Below are 16,794 nucleotides of genomic sequence, written 5' to 3' on the forward strand. Positions count from 1 at the left end.
GCTTCTTGCTATTTTTTTTATCTTTAATTTTTTAACATATTAAATATAAGCGTTAATTTAGGCGATCTAATCTAATAAGCCCTTAATAAAACTGATTCAGAATGATTCAACTTCTTCTAAATTCTATTACAACGTATTTGTAATGATTTATGAACGCGATAAACAGCAGGATGAAGAATTTATGTAGTCGTTTCGGACAAAGATAAATGGAAAAAAGTGAAAGATGCCAGGAGGGACAGACAGATCTGTTAAGATGTATAATTATGGGATTCCATGGGTCAAAAGAGGTGATGGTGTTTCGTCTACTCTAACATGTAATATCATCCGTTTAGCATCCTGCTAACGCCCATTAAATAGCATTTAATTGTGATCTCCATTAAAAACTGACCTCGTCTATATTTAGCACAGAGTTACTGTTAAATTTAACGAACGATATATGAGTCTGTTATATGAATTTGTTTGAATTGTTAATTATCTTTGTGTTGAGATGTCACTAATCGTTTTGCTTTAAGCGCCCATTGAGAAAGTATTTAACATGTTATCACTATTGATGGCGAATTAGTCCTATAGAGTCTATTATCAATTGAGACATAATATACATTACCCATTCGATGCGGATTGTTCTAATTAATCACATATCTAAATGAAGTACCTTTACATTTATGTAAATAAGTTTATTACCCCTTATAATCTTTCATTGTTGATAACATAATACCAAATATGTATAAATTAATGGATAGTCTATTTGTTTTTGTATTTCTCTGGGTAAACAGTACAGGTAAAAGGCGAATATTATTGTTCAGTCGTAGGAACCCTGAATATAAACATTCGTCAGAGTTGTGTAGAGATTAGTGACCGTTAATCGATTCAGTTATCGTGAGATGCGGTCGTGTGTGATGTAGGTTTCAGAAAAACATTTTCTTTATCGTGCCAACGTTTCGATCTTTTATTGGAGATCATCTTCAGGGTCAAAGTGTTTGTCTTCTGTGTAATTGTGCCATCCTTGCGTGTCGTGTTGAGAGTGCCAGAGTGTTTTTGAAATCTACATCACACCCGACCGCATCTCACGATATCTGAATAACTATTCGTCAGAGTCATTCATAAGAAACTAGGCTTTTGGTTTTCCAGCCTGGTAGAAAGAAGTTGAGTACGTGTCCTGGCCCCCTCAGTCTCCCGAGCCCAATTATTGAAGAAAGCGTCATAAATTATAAACATGAGATTTGGCCTGGGCAATAAATATCTCTGAACACTTTCACTGAATTAAATCGCATTTTAACGTCGATGAAACGTCGGGCCAAATTTTGCCGGTCTGGGCCAAATTTCTATAATCGACGGCAGTTTGGTCTTGTGTTACCGGCAAAGAGACAGGTCAGTTTCTGTAAGCCGTTTCAAGGATAATTTTTGCGAGTTCACGGCCGGTTTTTCACAATGACCTCGCGTTTCTAGCCGCAAATGCCAAATATTTGTGGATTTCTACTTGAATAAATAATAAAAAACTTTGTCAACATTTCAAAACGTAGTTGTACGGTAAAGTTAAGGTGTATATTATTTATACATTCATCAAATGACCACGGCCCCTGCCTTCGCGAAGAAATCAGCTTGTTCGTTTAATTTACATTTAATTCACCGTTAGATAATCCTCATGCTCGCCTAATGTCTCAGGGGGGTTTCGCAATTTACATCATCTCCGAATACGTAACGGAAAAAACGGCCGAAAGAATTTATCCGTAATTAATTCAGAAATTAAGAGTCAAAATCTGCTCTGGTATGGTATGGTTCTATACTCGTTTCCTTTTTAAGCCTTCGTATGATAACTTTTTACATAAATTTATAGTGAGAAAATATTTGTACATATTTGGTATTGTAAGATTTTTCCATGTTGTCTGCGAGGTTATGAACCGATAGTTTAGTCGTCTATGATCATTGCTGATTTGTTCTTTTCGGCTATTCTAACCATTTCAGCATCTTCAGTTGCTGTCCAAGTTAAAATTTTACGATGATTAAAGACCAACGACACATTCAATATTGTGAAATATTTTGCACAGCTTTGCAAGATTATGACTCCATAGTTTTCTAATCATCCAAATCTGCCTATCCATTGCTTATTTCGTGAGTCAAACATGGGTAATCATTTCAGCATTTTCAGTGGTTGGTCGGTCGAAGTTGAAATTTCACTGTGATCAGAGGCAAACTGCTGTTTGATTTCAATATTGTGAAATATTTTGTACGCTTTGAAAAATTAGGATTCTACAGTATGATTTTCTCTAATCATCCTGGTCTGCTTATATCTTGCGTATTTGGTTGTCATACTTGTTTCATAATTTCAGCTTCTTCAGTGTTGATCTGTTCAAGTTTAAATTTCAGGATGATCAGAGACAAAATACAATTTCAATATTGCAAAATATTTTGAACCGTTCTGCATGATAATGAGCCTGTAGTATTATGGTCTCCAATCATTCTGGTATGCTGAGTTTGTCAGATTTTCGGCAATTCCTCTTCTTTAATTGTTGTATTGTTAAATTAAAATTTAAAAAATAAAATCATCACTATGATCCTAGCTGATTTGTCCTTTTCGACTATTTTAATTATTTCAGCATCTTCAGTTAGTGTCGTTTATTTTCAGGATGATTAAGGACCAAAGAACCAATATTGTAAAATGTGTTTTTATAGTTCTGCAAGACTTTGCTCCTCCGCAGTCTCCTGTCATCCGGTCTGCATACCTCTCCTGACCAAATTAAAAATTCGGCATATTCGTATACAATCATGCTACAATTCCCACGAGTATTTTTGTCTGCAAAATGATGAATCGGTATGGATATTGCTTATCACCGGTCCGCCAAACTTCATTTATTCGGTCTGTCATAATAATTGTTTGGTTTTTTCTTCAGGCGTCTGTGTATTGTTTTGTTAGTTTGCTCCTTTTACTGTTTCATATTATTTTTACATATGAACGGGTTACATATACGGATTAATCTGACCGATTTGAATTACAAGTATTATCGAATGCCTAAAAAAATATTTCAAATAATGTAATAGCAATTTTCATATAGTTGGTTGTATTTTGATCATCCGGTCCATTAATAAAATAACGTTTTTGTAGTGGTTTTGTACTATAAACTGGAAAAAATACATTAACATTCATTAATTAACAAACGTGTTTGTAACCAATGACCTATGAACGGTTTGTTAGATATTCCCAATTAATTTATTTTATTAATTGTTACTCCATTTATTTTCTTTTTATCAGACCAGAAATGCCTCATACTTTTCTTGCGAAATATTTTTTTGTAATAAGTTGTGGGCGTATTTACACGTCTGAATTGCATAACAGCTGCTACGGGCATATTTACGAAACTTACCCCTGGCCGTGTCCGACGTTAATTTACCTCCGAACCCTCAGGTCTTTATGTCAATTATGCAAAATATTTAAACAAAATTTATCTGTAAAGTCGGAGCAATAAATCAATTACTTATTAACTTAAAAGGATATTCCGATAGATTATGAGGTCCTTTAAAGGCAGCCAGCGTTCGTTCATTCGGAGCCAAACATGTTTCAACGTTGACCGAATTTGAGGCCCACCCGTCAAAAACCTTTCGCCATCTGCAAGAAAATCGCAAGCTTTCTAAAATTCGCTGTTAATATTGATTTGGGCGAAAGCTGTCTGCTAAATAAAACACTAACGGATCGTTTTCTTTTTCAGGAACAACGACAGCAGAAGACCTGGTACCCACCCTGCTGAGCATGTACGACACGCTGGTCGGCAGGCCGGGGGTGGTAGTGGAAAAGGAAGCCAAAAGACCGACGGAACCGCCTCCATTGCCACCCCCGGTAACAAGACCTCTGTCAGTTACATCAATCGCATCATCTTCATCGTCATCTTCTTCTTCAGGTGAATCCATTGTTTATTAAAAAAAACATTAAACCAAAAGAGGTGAAAAAAAGACCAAAGTCAGTGGGTCATACTTTCCACGTAATGGAATTGCGGTTGTTAGGTCACAGGAAACGTCTTGACCAAGACCTATGGAATTCCTTAGGAAACCACTGAGGCATCGTTCAATAATTTCTTTAAAATTGTGACATCTCGGTGATTTCCGATTGTTAGAGATGTCACTCGTTAGGAACATCGTAATTAGATTCATCCAGGCAGTTTTTGAACATGAATATAAAACAGCGCAGTCACTCGATCTATCAGAAAACAATTATTTAATATTTAATATTCAATATCCACTATAGAACTAAAATGGTATTGTATAGTGAAATAGTTGTGACAATTTTCTTTTGACTATTTGCTATTTTTAATGGCTTAACAACCTTACATTGTTTTAAATCAATATATCTTGAGGTGTTTGATATTAGATTTAATACGATAATTTAATATAAAAGATTAGGAATAAGGCGGATAATAAAGAGGAACACTTTTTTTTCAAACTTTCGATGAATACATCCCCCTCAACATGATTTTGAAATTATTAGAAATAGTTAAGGGGCACTATCGTTTCAACCTTATAAGCTATTTCTAAGGATTTTCCAGTTTAAAAAATATAAACAACTACTTACAATATTTCAATGTATGGTTTCAAACATAATAAATTCTTGAGCTTAGGTTAATAGGGTGGACGAGATCTACTACCCATTCATTCTACATTCTTTTTTGAGCGTTCGTTTTACAATGAAATTCTATAATTAAATAATAAATTTGAGCAGTTAAAAGTTTCAATTGAGTAATTACAATCTAAGTACAAACAATAGGAATTTTATGTTTAACATAATATATAAGATAAAATTTATCTTGAATGGATTGATACCAGCCTTAATATTATAATTTTTATTTTATACTATAATTTTAGACTATAGTTTGAACTTTATCGGGACTTAGAAACTATTTCTAATGATTACACGGTACTACTTCTAATCTACTTATAATATTTGAAATATGAATACAACCTTTCAAATTTGCCTTATCTCTGATCTTTTATATACAATTATTTTGTATATTAAACATAATCCTTTCCGAACTTTGTGGTATTACAATTTATATAATACGAATGGAGGAATTACTATAAATATGTTGTTTTGGTTTTTTTTCTATAAAATTAAGGTATGGCGTTTGGAGAATTGTTCAAATCTGCCTCCTTTTTGATTAGTCTAAATTTGGTCGCAAAGTATAGTAATATTTTTCAGTGCAATAGTTTATAATTAAAAAATCATAAAAATCAATTAGCATATTTTCTTTGTCTGGTGCCTCTTTCCACAGAAACGAATTCATCGAACTGTTTCATCAAGAATTGTTTATTTAGTGTTTTTCCTTTTTGGAACACTTTGAAGTCTTGGACATGTAATAATAATAAATATTTTATACAAAATACTACACATTTTATACACATATAAAATTCTCACATAAAAATTACAAAACAGTTCGGGTAAAACAGTTTTTGCTTCAAACCTTTAACAAACAAAAGAAAGAAAACAAAATTTTAAACAAAAGTCAGTTTTAAGTTTAAAAAAATACATCGATAAAATCAATTTTACAAACAGAAGCAATATTGGCGAGATAGATGTTGATTACAATCGAGGGGAAAAAGTGATTTTTTTCAGTTTTTGGTACTCGCAGAAAGTACGATTTTATAAATTAATGTACACTACTTAGGCTGTGATTAACAAAATAATGTTTTTCGGCATTATAGTTAACTTTAAATAGAAGAATTTACAAAATTCACATACTTAAAAAAATAGTTTACATTTTTTCCAAATTCAATTATTCAAAATCACCATCGAAAAGACAAAATCTCATTATTTGGTCAAGGTTTAACTTAACGTACGTGGCAATACCAGAAGAGATAAAAATTATCTTGATGTGATTGATATCATCCTTAATATTATAATTTTTATTTTATATTACATAAATTTAGGTCAATATGAATTTCACCGTGACTTTGAAACTAGTTCTAATGATTAACCAATATAAAAATCTACTTACAATATTTGAAATCAGGCTTCATTATTTCAAATTTGCGTTAGTCGTACATTGTGGTATGAATGTTCGAACACGACACAAAATTTTATTAAATACGGGTACCGAAATTAGTACTAACCAACCTATTAGATAAGGTAGAGGGAGTGACGCCCTTATAAGTTGGTCAGATTAATACAGTTTGTAATGATCAAAAAATCATGTTTATTCTTGTAACGTCATACAAGTTTGCTGTTTAAACACAATTTGTGTTATATCATGTACTTTCCTCGTTTAACACGGTTTCAAGTGGGTGAAATTTACATTTCATGCCTACGTAACACAGTTTGAACAATTTCTCAAGTTGACGTGACAAGAAAATTGGGTTTTCAACATGTTTGCCAAAGGTTTAGTTAGGACATATGAAAGCCCCTATTGGTCGAGCTTTCGGGGGTATCGTCGTGTGTCGACAACTTTGAAGAGCGTCGGTTACTCTCATTCAGGAGGATTGGGCAAGTTTATCCCGAAGTCACGATCCTCACAGTTCCTTAACTCTGACCAGGGCTTCAAAGGAGGAAGATTGCAACTATGGCCGATAAAGTCAGACGGTTCTTTTATTGCAGTGCTTATTTCGGTCTTTCATATCTTGTAATAATGGCACCATTCTTTAGTTCTTTGAACTTAAGAGCGGGCAGTCATAATTTTCCAACCAGACCGGTAATTTGATTATGGAAGAAAAAACGGACGTAGTGTTCAAAACGATTAAAAATTCATTGAATGGATTTTCAAAAGTTACTCGGTTTTTGTTCAATATGTTACGACGATTCAGTCATTTCTGTCAAGAAAGATAAGCAAGGAATAATAAGCTTTATCTTTATTTCATTGCTTAATCTTTATTTTTATTATATTAACCATTCGTATAACAACTAAATTTAGACAGGTTCCAAATAGTTATCACATTTTTGAGTTCTTTAGAGCGGTAAAAAACACATAAACACGGTGGGAGAAAAACAATAGCGGTCAACCGGCTCCTTGAAAGATTTCGGAAGATATGCAGCAATAGTCACGAGCGCTCATTAACATAACAGGTCTCTTCAGGTCAGGAGGAGTACATGGACAATTTGGCATCTATCCGTCTATAACTGTTGTAAATCTTTTTAACGGTTCGAAAACAATCTGGTTGCTTTGTCTATAATGAGCGAAAGGTGGAGTTATGTGTGTCAACAATTTAAGCCGGTGTTTCAACACCGCTCCTTTCCCGTCTTTTGTACGGTGTAGTCGGATTTCATTGCAAGGGATTCAAAATATTTATTTACAAGAAAAAAGTGATAATCTTTACAAGAAATTTTCTCTGCGAAATTTAGGTGTTAAAAGAAGAAAATTACTCGCAGGTACCTGAGTACAACGACATACCGATAAGATAAGAGGCGGTCAATATTAGAATATCTATTAACTATTTGTTTTCCGTTATGTCATTTCCTCATGTTAATTCTAAAGTTGGCAAGTTAACAGCAATTTTACTAAAATTCCTGAAATAAAAAAGAGAAACTTACTTCTCTTGTCTTTGGGTCTTTTTTCACACCACACATTTTTTACTGTAAAGGATGTGCAATATATTACAAATATTACAAGATAACCATTTATTACAACAATGTTTTATATGGGAAATTAAAAATTACACAATTTTTAGACAAGTTGGACAAATTTGTATACATTAAAAGAATTCGTCTTGCCAGTTGTATTGACAGTTGTGACGTTGGAGTGACAGTTTTGCATACCCAACGTGTTTAGTATGGAATTGAGATTTATGAATTCAGTGATCTCATGGGTGTAATTTAATTTAAGGCAAATTCAACATAAAATTATAATTCTTTGTATGTAAGGTCTTAATTGATATGAAAAACTTGGTGTCACGAGCCGGTTTCGAACCCACGACCTTCGGCTCAATACGCCGCTGTTCTAACCACTTGAGCTATCGTGTCGTGGTTAGAGCAGCGGCGTATTGAGCCGAAGTCGTCGGTTCGAATCCCGCTGTAACAGTAACTTTTTCATTTCAACCAAGGCCTTGCATACAAAGAATGATTAAATGAAAGAGGAATTTGGTCAATCAGACCATTAAATATAATGGATTTAATAAAATTATAAATTCTGCAAAAGATAAGAAATAAATATCTTAAAGAATCCACAGAAGAAAATGTTTTGCGAATTAGATAATACCTTGGGAGAAATACAACCTTTTGTATTATCTCGCTTCCTTTCTAATTCGCTTGTTTTTTCCATCAGTTCTTGTCTTTCTTCCGATACTGCGTTACTGTTTTGCATACCCAACGTGTCGAGTTTGACCTTGCGGTTCAGAACCATCTTCAAGCTAGAAGTGCTCTCTTGGCCGCTCGTTTACCTGATTCAAATCTGTTAAAATCAAATTTATATTCAACATGCAATATGCGTTTCTGCAAAAAAAAAAGCTAAAGAGTCTCTAAAGGATCTGCAACAGAGAATGCAATGCGAATAGCTTTCTTCTTAACAAAATTCTCATGATACGTAGTTACAATGGGTGACAGTTTTCTGTATCAAATGTGTTGAATTATCTTCAAGATAATGTCCAAATTCAATGCTCCCATGACTACTTGGCCATCTGATTTGATGTATCCTATGTGTTATGTCCTTATTTTTTTATCTGTTCTAAGTTATTTGAAAGCAGTGAGTAAATTATTTGAAAACCTCGTATGTCCTTGTACCTTCTTACTTTAATGATCTATGTTTCTACATAGTGCCCCTTCCTTCATTGAAGAAGTTTTCCCAATTCCGACAACTATTTTGTTATTTAGTTTGGTCCGGAGGTTTTTTTTTAAAGTCCAATATCTTGATATTGTCGTTTTGGAGCTATTAGTGCTCTCTGCACAGGGTGGTTTTGCCCTTCATTGAAGTTTTAATCCTTCCAGGCAAGCCTAATCTAAGATGAGAGTGGTTTTCTTTTCAGTCCTTATTGTCATTATGTGAAGTATTGTTAATGTAAATATTTGCCAAATAAACTATATAAAAACAGCGAAATGCGTTAACGCCTGTTGCAAGAAGTACTAGTAACAAAATCGTTGGAGGTCCAGATTTTGATGTTGCACGCAAGAGTTTAATTCAAAACCAATTTTTCCTTATAAATTCCATTATGTAAGTTTAAAGAAGATCGTTGTTGAATCTTATTTAAGTCATTAAGTTTCGTCTGGAAGCGGTTGTCAGGCAAGAATTTTTAAACCGCCTGAACCTCCTCTCAATTATAGCAGCAGGTGTCTTAACGTGTACAGCCTTGACGATTTTGCTTTGTTCTACAAGAAAAATCATCGATGAAGTGAAATAAAATAAAACTATAATAATGTATGTTTAGTTGAAGAACCAATTAACGGATGTGCCTTTTGTAGTGAAAATATTTATTAATTAAGTACAAATGAACTTTAGTGAAATTGCACTAAAAATGAAAGCTTACCTTACAATCGATTTAATTTAATTTCCATTTTCTAAAGGTAACGCGTAATCAGATAGTTTAAATTTTCATAACAATAACGCAAGGGTTATTCTGATTACATAATACGCTTAATCATAATTACACTTAAAATTTATTTCGTTGAACTAAATCTATCAATTTGTTAATTCCAGTGACAAGCAGTTGTTCAGGAAGAAGGAGGTTGGCATCGAAAGCCTATCTTGCGTCAATCGAATCTCTCGACGACAGCGAGGATGAAGCTCCAAGTTGTAGGGCTTCAAAAGCCGGCTCCCACGGTAATCAAATTTCCTTTTCTCTCTTACGTTACGATATATGAATTAAATAATTCTAAGCTATGCAGCAAGTCGAATCGATTTGTTATCTTACAAGCCCAAACTACTCCAGTGCAGATTTTTTAAATTCAAAATAAAACAATAAAACATATTTCCGTTAGATTATGACAAAATAGTCACTTATATTCAGGATACGTTCTGACCGTGGCATCCTATAATAAGCAAAATTGGCATTCTACTATACATAAAAACATCACATTCACTGTGGAAAGTTAATTGAACAGTGACACATGAAACATTATTTAATCTAATTATTAACATAACCAACAACTAAAATTCAATATACTGAAAGGAAAAAACAGCAGAGAACCACAGAAACTGATTAAATTAGTAACTAAAATTGTATCACTGTAGTGTATAAGACACTAATAATATTGTAACACGTTTTTTTAAGGGGTATCCGCCAGCTCTATCATTTCAGCCCCGAGCGCATGAGAAATATAAAAATACCATTCACACAAATAAATACATTCACACCTACATACATTACATTCACTCTATTTAGTAAATGGAGTACTCAATATTACTCCAACGGCAGGCATACAACCTAATCTAATTGGGGTCGATGGGGTACTTTTATAAATATACCGCCATCGACCCAAATCACGTACACAGCTGGGGGGGGATGCTATTTCACCATCAGCCCCTCCCTATTCACTCTAACAAATACACTCACTCATACAAAACACTGAAACACAAAACACATATTTAGACGGCTATGTACAATAAAAAAAAATTCCCAATACCCCTAAAAAGCGGACAGAGGATCCTCGCTTGGATCCTAAACTCGCTACCGCCCGAGAACCATTCTTAAATCCGGCGGCACGCCTACACGCTCTCTGTATGGAGCCACGGCATGATACGTCTCTTTTATGTGGGACATATCGAGCAATCTTTCTCTGCATAAGGAGCACCTGCGCGGGCTTTGGCCCGAAAGCAGGTGTCCGTGTGTCAACTGCGTATGGCCAATCCTCGGTCGGGTGAGGACGATCCCTCGTCTTCTGCTCAGGTCTCGCAAGAGCCTCTCCGATGACCCCTATTCCAAACTAATTACAAACAATGACTATAGACATCATTATATCAAACAATACAAACAACAACATGTAACATTTCAAAACAATTATCTAACTGAGTAACAGATTACTAAAAATAAGTACTTACTAAAAAAAACTACTCCTGACAAGCAGAAATACACTACATTTTCAATGTGCAGAAGGAATAATAGAATAGAATAGAAATGAATTTTTAATTGTTAAAGAGCATAACTCATACAATGAGTTGATACTGAAACATTTTTATCAAAAATATATGCATAATAAATTAAAATTATACATATCATTTGTAGTAGTAGCTTTAAGTAACTAAATAGAATACAATAGAAAATATACATGTAATAAGTTTCATACTTCATATATCAATAATCAAATGCCGCACTCTGATAATGCTTTGTCACTATTGATAGAAAAATATTTAATTTTTCTTTAGACCCTGTGGAATATTCAATAAATAAATAATATTTAATGTAGTTGTTTAAGTCATATTAAGTTGTTTGATATAATGTTTACGTAATGATGTGTAAGTATATTAACATGTGAGCAGATCTGTATCCGAATTCAAACTACAAACGGTACATTTCTGATTATAATATGTATTATAACAACAACCATTGATGCTTAACTTAATGTACTGGCTATTACACGATCTCATTTGCGCTGTAAGTTTATTATTGCAAATGGCATTTTAATTATCAAGTAATCTATGGGGATTTTACCTCTCAATAGCAAAATATTATAAGCTGGTCTGTAGCGCGATTGAGACAATGTCTGTAGATCCTTATTATTTAGGAGCTGCTCAAATGACATTAAAATATTTTTAGACTCGCTTCTAAAAGAAGATCGGCATTGCCGTAACCGTAAGTTTCGATGGCCCAACTCATAAATAATTTTTTAACTTGCGACGCCCAGTTAAGATTCGTTATATTACTTGGTTGAGAGTCTAAATAAGAGGGTATCTGGTTGCTTCCGTTCCTAGCCTTTACATAGCTAACCAATTGTCAAATTTAATTTTGACCTGAACCGACATACGGTTACCATATACCACCCTCCACATAATTATTTGAAGGGATAATAATCTTTATTATACAGCTATTAATTAACATTTCAAAATTATTGTTTTGATATTTTATATTACTCAATTTTAATTTTTTAAACTAATTGTAAGTGTAATTACATCCATTTTTTTGTTGTATTGGGTGTGAAGAAAAATATTTTAATGTTATATTTGATGTTTTTTTTTTTATAATTTATATCGTATGAAACATTTTCATATTTTTAGAATCATTATTATTCCATTTTGTTCTTTTTTCTATAGTGAGTTGTACAATGAATCATTGAATGTTGATCAATGAATGTTTGATTCATCTAGTAGTTTTGTTACATTTTCCCTAACACACACCCTTAATAAATTCACTAACTTATCATACATCAAAATTATTAATAAACTTATGTATTATTTGGTGAGTTTGTAAAATGGTTATTTTAATGTTAAGAATAGAAGCTGTGAAGGGTCAAGTGCTGGCCACAAAGCTACCGAGGAATAAAAACTTGTACAACAGTTCAGAAAAATAAACGTGTAACAACTTTGTTGGGTCAATGTTTGGGCCTTAGTGAAAAAGGGCCATCAAACCTATAAAAAGGACAATTGGCTCAATAGCATACAGATACCAACGATGATGATGAGGTGATGTACATGTATTTTTCTGGTCTGCATACTCATCTCTTAACATTAAACGTATACAAAAGGACACAGTTGGGGAAATAACTCCCAGACAACCACTGAAGATGAAGCGTTCAATAACTCAATCAAAGCTAGCGACAATAGGCAAACAGGAAGAACTGGGATAATAACACTACATTAAAGTTAAATTTTCTAAAAAATGTGGTTGCGGCCTGCGATGTCATGCAGTTTGACCCTTAACAACAAACATACAAAGAGGGGCACAAGTGACAGAATATCACACACATGAACCTCGAGGGCAGACAAAATATGTATTTACTAGGATGATCATAGTCGATCAAGCTTCGTTCAAGACAGATTAATTTTATATCTATTTTTCATTTCTATTGTGCAGAATAAGTATGACATCGATTTATTCAATTCTTTTCATGACAGCTTATTACATACAGTAAATTTATACATTTGCCAAACGCTTTTATGAATGTGCCGATGCGTTGAAATAACAGTACATTACAATTTAAAACGCACATGAAAAATTTTCTGAGATGAGACAGGCATAGTCTATAACTTTTCGAAAAAAAAAATGGTTGATTGATTAATCAATTCTTCCTTCCACAAGTTGAATATAAAATACACATCCACAAACAAGGACACAACTATTAATAAAAATTATATGTCAGTACAACATATGTTGACATTCGATTTTTATCCTCTTTTTAAGAAGTACTTACTATGCGAACTGATTAAATCATTGATGAGGCTAAGTATTAAGGCCACAGTCTTGTCAACTGGCTTTAGACGATAAAGAATCGAACTTTAATTTAGTCGCACTTATTAAAAATCGACTTTTATCTTAATCTATTTTTAACTCCAGGAGTTTATTTTTAGAAACGAAGTACGGAAAAGGAGTTTCAGACATTCGAAATAGCGGGAATGTATTTATCTTTTTGAAAAAAGCTTTTATAGAACGGCTTGCCGCCCGCTATTGGCCTATCTGATACATGTTTCATTGACCACAGAGGAGCCTGTCTTATTCCATTAGTTCCATACATAAAAGGCCTCCAACTTCCATTTCAGGAGAGGAATGTTAATTACAAAGTTCTGCGCATATTTCGACGATGTCTTCCCTTCGAGAAGTTGCCGTTCTTCCGTTACACACGGCTCATATGCAACAGGAAGGCGAGTACTATTTCGTGATTAAACAATGCCTAGGGCGGTCGGGAGCACTCCAGTATAACACAAATTACAACTTGCCAACACGCCTGGGCAAATAATGGGTTGCCTTTCGAGTTTTAAAATCTTTTTACCCTATAAGGGAAATGCATTAGACTGGTAAGTCCGTTATTCATTTGATGTAAACCGGCCGCTCGAAGTGATACTGAAAGTAAACACTGGCCATCTGTGGATGTGAGGATTGTCCCTTAGCTGCATTCCAAAAGGTAATTTCATCTCCGCTTCAAAGGTTCATGACCTTAGACAAAACTGTTGCTATTTATGTCTGTTCCACGTTTCGAGACGTCACCCTTTTTACATAGCATACAAGTTATTTTCCAAAAACCTTAAAATTCAACTATACACGAAGCTGTGTGGTTTCTTCTTGAGGTCTGTGAAGAGATAAGTTTTTTAAACGTTTCCTGTCATTTTAATCCGCCTAACGTCGCTGTTTTGATCTATAAGACGCGTCTTAGCATTATTTTGCCATCTTCCAATTTTAGGTTTTCTGATATTAACAAGCGTATTCCTTTATAAGCGTGAACAAATGAAGAGGTATGCTGACATAGACTTTGATTTGTTGTGAAACAACTTACCAACAACAAACTTGCAAAAAGGACAAGATTGGCGAAATAACTGAAATAACCACCAATAATAAAAGTTGTATTTATAGGGAGACAACGATTTTCGGAATTGATCGAGCTACATTTATATTTTAACTACTTGCCATCGTGTGGTAGACACCATCTCCTCCTCTCTTGTGTTGGGGCAGAGGCTCCTCCTCTCTATTCTGGGGCCTTTCTATTTGTAAGCCCTTCTCTCCATCTACTATCTCATACTGCACAGCTATCTGACTGACCGGTTTTTCCGAGTCATCGAAGACAATACAATCTTAGAATATTTCCCCATCCAAGGGTTCCTCAGGGTAGCGTTCTGGCCCCACACTATATCAGGTTTATACAGCTAACATTCCATCACATCCTCAAATCATCACACTCACATTTGCAGACACAAGATCTTCTCAAGTAACTATGATCCTGTCATTTCAACTCGAAACCTTCAACACCTCACCTCTTGTATTCATGTGAAAAGAAAATAATCAAATATAAATCAAACAAATCCACCCATATTACCTTCACTCTCCGAAAAAGGACCACCAGTATACTTAAATAATGGTTAGGGTCATATGGGTCATAGGGGTTATATGGTGGGGGGTTAGTCCTACTCGCACTGAAGAGACGATGGCGGCGAAATATTTTACAAAATGAGAGTGAGTGTTACTGAATTAATTAAACGAACATTTTAGCATCATTGGATGGACCTGGGTGAGGTGGGGTATTTTCTCAATTCGTATTTTCTGCACTTTAATTTTGTATATATTTCTTATCTCATTGCTACGTGCTATCGATTTGGTAGTTGTAATGTACTGAAAAAAAACTTGAAAAAATAAAAAGAATATTAATTTATGCTTGAACTTTTCTCAGGATCTGGAGACAGTGGAGTTTGTTCGCCCTGCAGCTACATTAGTTCGCCCTCGCCTCCTCATAACAAGCCGAGATACTGTGATCCACATTTGAGCTACATGGATCGCGTAGTAATGGAGATCATTGAAACCGAAGGGGTCTACGTGACGGATCTGCGTCAAGTTATAGTCGTAAGTAACATACTTTACATTTTGCCCGTGTGATGTACTCACCAAATTCAGACAAAAGACGAATGCGCAAGTATCAATAACTTCATGCAAGGTCTGTTAACATATCAGTCTAAGATTAATATTCCCGATAGTTCTTATTGTCGTATTCTAATGAAGTGATTCAAAGAGTTTTCGAATGCAAGGCCTATACATTAATTATGTGAAATGAGAGGTTTGTTATATGTAATAGCAGGAAGCTCTGACTTTTTTCCGTGTTTCGCATTCTTCAAAAGATGAGAAATGATTTAATACCCCTTCGCCATCCAGTATCAACCCTTTCACTCAGCAACCCCACAATTGTAGTTTGATTGAGTCCAATCATATGTCAACCCTTTCTCGCTTTGGCCCTGACTTGTTTCTTTTGCAATCTTCAGTGGTTCGACTGCCTTAGTTCAGGATACACATACCAAGAGATCACACATGATTAAACCAGAATTCCAATAGTATGACATGTCCATTCAATTCACTAGTTTGAAAAGTGGCAAAAAGGAGGGAAAATTCGAAAGGTTGGGATGAGATGGGAAGTTAGTGTCCGAGTGGATCGAAGTCACGATAGCTCAAGTGGTAGAGCAGCGGCTTATTTAGCCGAAGGTCGTGGGTTCGAATCCCTCGTGACACTGACTTTTTTATCTCAACCAATACCTTTCACAAAGATTAATTATGACATGTTTTGTTCAGGCAAGAAATGTATTTGTATTTTTGTCGTCGTGAAAAAATACAACCGCGTGTAAGTAAAATGGTTTTAACTAGGATAGATCATTTTAGGTGTTTAGTTAATTAAGTTTGGTCGTTTCCTATCATTTTGGTGTATCTATCGGTGGGTCCATCAGTGCTAGGTCTATTCCATCCCTAACTATTCTCTTGCTTCGCCCTTCTTATATCCCTGACCAACCACTGAATGCGAAATGCACAAACACAGACGACCAAGCGAAAAGTCAACACGCATCAGACAGAACAAAACAGCGAGGCAGGCTGACAAAAATGGCCGGAAATGACCGAACTACCGGTTCATCACTCCACAGGCCTTATAAAGAAATCTAACTATCTAGTAAATGTGCGCTTAATCGATTTCAATAGGAATTTTAAAAAATATAGCTGCATAGTTAATGGGATAGAATCTGATAGCTTTCTAGTAAATGTAAGAATCGGTTTCAATTAGGATAAACAGGTACATAGTTAATGTGAGCAGAACCCACATGAACTGGGAAGAAAAGCAATTACTTCCATTGTTAATGTGCAATCAACTGGTATAAAAAATAATACTTCCTAGATAATGTGGTCTGAATGTACTTCAAATGGGATACAAACATATCGATAACTTCATAGTAAATGTGAGAACAATCGATTTCCACAGGGTCAAAACATTGCAGTACT

General features: G+C 34.5%; 1 protein-coding gene across 2 annotated transcripts in view; it reads left to right on the forward strand.

Annotated features, from left to right (window-relative positions):
* LOC106665741 (pleckstrin homology domain-containing family G member 3) overlaps nt 1-16,794 on the forward strand; it is a 201,625-nt gene that overhangs the window by 169,187 nt on the left and 15,644 nt on the right. For both annotated transcript variants that reach the window (XM_014392418.2, XM_014392419.2), the window contains exons 2-4: nt 3,702-3,890; nt 9,600-9,722; nt 15,212-15,381. In XM_014392418.2, the coding sequence (XP_014247904.1) occupies nt 3,702-3,890; nt 9,600-9,722; nt 15,212-15,381 (482 nt within the window). The remainder of the gene's footprint in view (nt 1-3,701; nt 3,891-9,599; nt 9,723-15,211; nt 15,382-16,794) is intronic.

Source organism: Cimex lectularius, unplaced genomic scaffold, assembly GCF_000648675.2.
Source record: "Cimex lectularius strain Harlan isolate CLEC.00 unplaced genomic scaffold, Clec_2.1 scaffold83, whole genome shotgun sequence".
Taxonomy (NCBI): domain Eukaryota; kingdom Metazoa; phylum Arthropoda; class Insecta; order Hemiptera; family Cimicidae; genus Cimex; species Cimex lectularius.